Source organism: Vollenhovia emeryi, unplaced genomic scaffold, assembly GCF_000949405.1.
Source record: "Vollenhovia emeryi isolate VEMERY1.0 unplaced genomic scaffold, V.emery_V1.0 DF941896.1, whole genome shotgun sequence".
Taxonomy (NCBI): Eukaryota; Metazoa; Arthropoda; class Insecta; order Hymenoptera; family Formicidae; genus Vollenhovia; species Vollenhovia emeryi.
The window spans coordinates 1-4,460 of NW_011964470.1; the positions used below are offsets into that span (position 1 = coordinate 1).

The following is a 4,460-nucleotide window of genomic DNA, read 5'->3' on the forward strand; positions in this document are numbered from 1 at the left end:
TTCTTGGCTCACCCTCGTAGATCTGAAATAGACGTTCAATTTTTGTCGAACATTTATATGGATACTTTACAGCGGTGAATTAATTGTGAACATAATTATATTTTGCTTATGATACTCGCTTATGTAGATGCACGTTACCAGAGTTAGAAACAAAGCGTTGAATAAACCGGCTCCCCAAGTGCACATCATGACAGAAACGAATTGCGTAGCTAATACCAGCCTGTACTTGCGTTGCGTGTCTATAACGAAGGGATATTCCATTCTCATCATAAGAGGCAGTTTAGCCGTTCGATCGTTGATGTCGGCATCGGCCAGCAGAATGCTAGTGACATATGCAAGCGCAGAGATTGTGTGAAGAATAATTATTCCATTACAAATGCGACTCGATAGTTTTGCTTTCCTCGCCGTTTCGCGCAACGCTACGCCAGTGTTATCGGGATAGTTCCAGTCTTCCGCCATCATCGTCAAGATTTCGATAAATTTTCTAAAAATGTCAAATATCTTTAGATAACCGTTACGTATTCGACCAACGTTCTCGTCTTCTATCTTTACGAAATTTTAATTATTTAATTTATCAAGAGTTCCTTACTGCTGTTTTAACGAAAACATAACGAGCCGAACGGTCATTTTCACAAGCGCCAAAAAGCTGCTCAAGCAGTCCATTAACTCGAAAAGATTGTCGAAATGAAAATGCACTACAAAGTACTGATAGTGGTAGAATTGCGTAATTACTAGCGTAATCAACCAAAACACTCTGTAGAACAACACGCATGATACCCCTGGCCAGACACCGTACATGATCAGCATAAGTTCTACCGTGCGATTGATCGTGCGGTTACTCGCCATAATTTTTTTTTCTCTGCTATTGTCTATGTACAAGCCAGGGCATCAAAACTTAAGGAAACTCTCGTCAAAGTGTAAGAAACATATACTCTCGCATAAATTATGTTCTTCAACCACTTGATGTACGTTGTAGAAAATTTGCTTGAAGACTAGAAGATTCTAGGAGCGTTGCGAAGTAAATGTCACCTTTGGGCGATTGACCAATGGCAGTTGCTCATTAAATATTTTTATCCCACCGTGTGCACACCACGAAGAAGTAGCGTTTTGTAATTTTAAAAAAGGGAGCGAACAGTGTTGTCGTGCGTTCCCTCCACCGTTAACGATACATTCGCGAATAATTTTCTTGAATACATAATGATCTGTTCGCGGAGATGTATATACATACATCCGGTGGCAAGTTGCATCCTTGGAAGTGTTTAACATCTGGAGAATAAAAAATGAGATTCGAGGGGAAAAGATAAAGAAGATGACTAGATAATTGTGCGCGAAATGCCATGTAACTGTCATGTAAAGTCTTAACTTCTCGCGAATAACTGCCCTTGAGAAAAGAAAAGCACCTGCCGAAGGATATCTTTCTTGCGAGATATTCACTAGGCAATTCGTGACTCATCTGCTTTAATAATTCAGAATATGTACAATGCGTTTATATTCGCGGAAATATACATTTAGGATCGAGGACCTGTGCTCTAGACTGAAACCGTATAAGAACACACAATGTTTCTCACATTAACAAACAGTATATGATGATTTCTGTGTCACAGTTTTCTGTATACAGTTAGTAACTATGCATATTACGTTACGGTAAGGATATTACGTTAGTCTAAAAGTATATATATTTAAAAAAATATTTACTATGCGTATGTTATGTATATACTGTGTCCTATTTAGAAGAGTCAACTTCTGTATCACTTGGTTCGTTGCTTCATGACTGTCATTTGGAAATTACAAGATTGATATTACAGCGATCATTTCATTGCCAGCAGTACCGATAGATACGATCCTGAAGCCTTCATGATCTGTAACAATATTATTGCTCTTATTAATAATAAAAAATGTATGTATATTAATATGACATGTTCATGCAAAACATTTTATACGATAAAAAATCTGCCTTGGATGATAATATTATTATTATTTGTTTTAACAAATAACGAAAACGTTATGACGAAAGTATAGGTAACTATATAATTAAACATAAAACTTTCAGTTAAGATATGTTTTTTTAAATAATTATTAGAAGAAAGTCTTCTAATGTGAGATAGGCTTCTAATATGAGATAGCAGATTTTTAACATGAAGATTTAATCACAAATCTTTATTCTTGTTTTAACAAATAACAAAAACGTTATGACAAAAGTATAGGTAACTCTATAATTAAACATAAAACTTTCAGTTGATATGTTTTTTTTAATAATTGTTAGAGGAAAGTCTTTTATTGTGAGATAGGCTTCTAATATGAGATAGCAGATTTTTAACATGAAGATTTAATCACAAATCTTTATTCGCACCGTTTACGCGACCTAACAATGAATTTTCTACTAAACAGATTTCACTTCAAAGGCATTAAATTCACGAGTCCAATAGATGATACTAGGAGCTTATCTCATAACAGGGGATTTTCCTCTACGTATCTTACATTTGTGAAGTACTCTAAGGAGAGAACCGACATCTTGCCGGCTGTAAGCTTCAATTGCTTCTGCGATCTTAAAATTATAAATAATAAAACGCGACTATCTTTAGCTTTCATGTCGTACCAAGCAGAATTGTACGCCGCATTGCCGATTGCTTTGCTCTGTGAAGATAGAAATGATAAAAATAAAACTTCGATAATATTTCTGTCTTTATAATATTAGTCTTAATACTATACGCGCAAGATTCTCGATATGTTTCCATTATTGCTATCACAATAATTTTCCGTTGCTAACCTTATTGCTCAGATATTCTCCAGCAAAGCAAAATATAAACGCTTCGAGATTCGTTACAGCGTAAAATAAAAGAGACCTTATTATTTGTTCAGTGGCGTCTGGGCTGCCCATTGCCTGCAATGTTGAAACAGAATGGAAGTAAATACGTTGACGCATAGCGAATTATAAATAGTGATTTATATGAGCATAATAAATTAATACGACAGATAGATCAATGTATGTTAAAAATTAACTAATGCCATTGAACTGGTGCAAAGTGGAATGCGTATTTTTGTATTTGAAATTTTAATCAGTTTACTCACGGTTACAATGAGAAATCCCAATGAGCAAATCATCACCGTATTCGATGTGAATTGCAACAAAGCTATGTATGAATAGAGATTTTCAATGTTCTCCGAAAGATTAATAATTTTTTGATGTTTCCGAATAATTTTCGACATGGCTGTGACGAATGAATCATTCGTTTTTCCGATTTCGTTAGACCCAACTTCCGTTAACCAGCAAAGCAGGGTGTTTATTTGACTGACCACGTGTAGAGTCTACGAATAAGAATTGTGTCATTTGTAACAATTATTCATTTTACTTTTAAAGATGTTATTAAAAAATGAATGTAATAAAATGTACGTGAGCGAATTGAGTCTGAAAGAGAGATTTAATTTTTCTCGACTTTACCGCCTAATATTTAAGGCCTTCACACACAAAATTCCGTAAGGACGTAAAACGTAAGCATAAGAAAATCGACCAATCACAGTCGAGAACGTAAGGCAATAACGCAAGCAGTAGCAATCCAATCTGTTGATTTTCTTACGCTTACGTTTTACGTCCTTACGGAATTTTATGTGTGAAGGCCTTCATACGGATAATTTACGGTGGAGTATTAATTATGAATATAATTATATTTTGCTTATGATACTTGCTTATGTAGGTGCAGGTTACCAGAGTTAGAAACAAAGCGTTGAATAAACCGGCTCCCCAACTGCACGCCATCACGAAAATGAATTGCGTAGCTAATACCAGACTGTACTTGCGTTGCGTGTCTATAACGAAGGGATATTCCATTTTCATCATGAGAGGCAGTTCAGCCGTTCGATCGGTGACGTCGGCATCGGCGAGGAGGATGCCAATGACGTATGCAAGCGCGGCGATTGTATGAAGAATAATTAATCCATTACAAATACGACTCGATAGTTTTGCTTTGCTTGCCGTTTCGCGCAACGCAACGCCAGTATTATCGCAATCGTTCCAGTCTTCCGCCATCATTGTCAAGATTTCGATAAATTTTCTACAAACGATCGAATATTTCGAGATAGTCGCAACACATTTTCGCAATGTTATATTTTTTTTCTCTCTACGAAATTTTTACTGTTTAACTTGTTAGGTGTCCCTTACCGCTGCTTTAGCGAAAAGATAATGAGCTTAGCGGTCAGTTTCACGTGCGCCAAGAAACTACTTAAACAGTCCATCAAGTCGAAAAGATTGTTGAAATTAAAATGCATTACAAAGTACTGATAGTGTAAGAATTGATTAATTGCTAGCGTAATCATCCAAAACACTCTGTAGAGTATTACACATGGTATACCTGGCCAGACACCGAACATGGTCAGCATAAGTTCTACCGTGCGATTGATCGTGCGTTTACTCGCCATAATTTCTTTCCCTGCTGTTCTCTACGTACAAGCCAGTGTATCAAAAC

General features: G+C 36.1%; 2 protein-coding genes across 2 annotated transcripts; both read right to left on the reverse strand.

Annotated features, from left to right (window-relative positions):
• Positions 1 to 70: 70 nt before the first annotated feature.
• Positions 71 to 1,076, reverse strand: LOC105570763 (the record flags this gene model as incomplete). Its single annotated transcript, XM_012028203.1, has 2 exons — positions 590 to 1,076; positions 71 to 484 (listed from the first exon to the last, which is right to left on the reverse strand). Coding segments are annotated over exons 1-2 (671 nt in total), but the record flags the coding sequence as incomplete, so codon positions are not given.
• A 328-nt stretch (positions 1,077 to 1,404) lies between these two features.
• LOC105570762 (odorant receptor 13a-like) lies at positions 1,405 to 4,441 on the reverse strand. Its single transcript, XM_012028202.1, has 6 exons — positions 4,157 to 4,441; positions 3,704 to 4,049; positions 3,070 to 3,306; positions 2,768 to 2,881; positions 2,479 to 2,634; positions 1,405 to 1,859 (listed from the first exon to the last, which is right to left on the reverse strand). Exons 1-6 carry the CDS (start codon positions 4,411 to 4,413, stop codon positions 1,809 to 1,811), a joined length of 1,161 nt encoding a protein of 386 aa, XP_011883592.1. The 5' UTR covers positions 4,414 to 4,441; the 3' UTR covers positions 1,405 to 1,808.
• Between the last annotated feature and the right edge of the window lie 19 nt (positions 4,442 to 4,460).

Bases quoted from the DNA above. Each gene is read 5' to 3' on its own strand.
- LOC105570762 (XM_012028202.1), bottom strand. From the start codon at position 4,413: ATGGCGAGTAAACGCACGATCAATCGCACGGTAGAACTTATGCTGACC. The intron at 2,635-2,767 runs GTTAGCAACGGA...CTATCTTCACAG, and splicing joins GAGAATATCTGAGCAATAAG to AGCAAAGCAATCGGCAATGC. The intron at 1,860-2,478 runs GTAAGATACGTA...ATATTGTTACAG, and splicing joins CCTTAGAGTACTTCACAAAT to ATCATGAAGGCTTCAGGATC.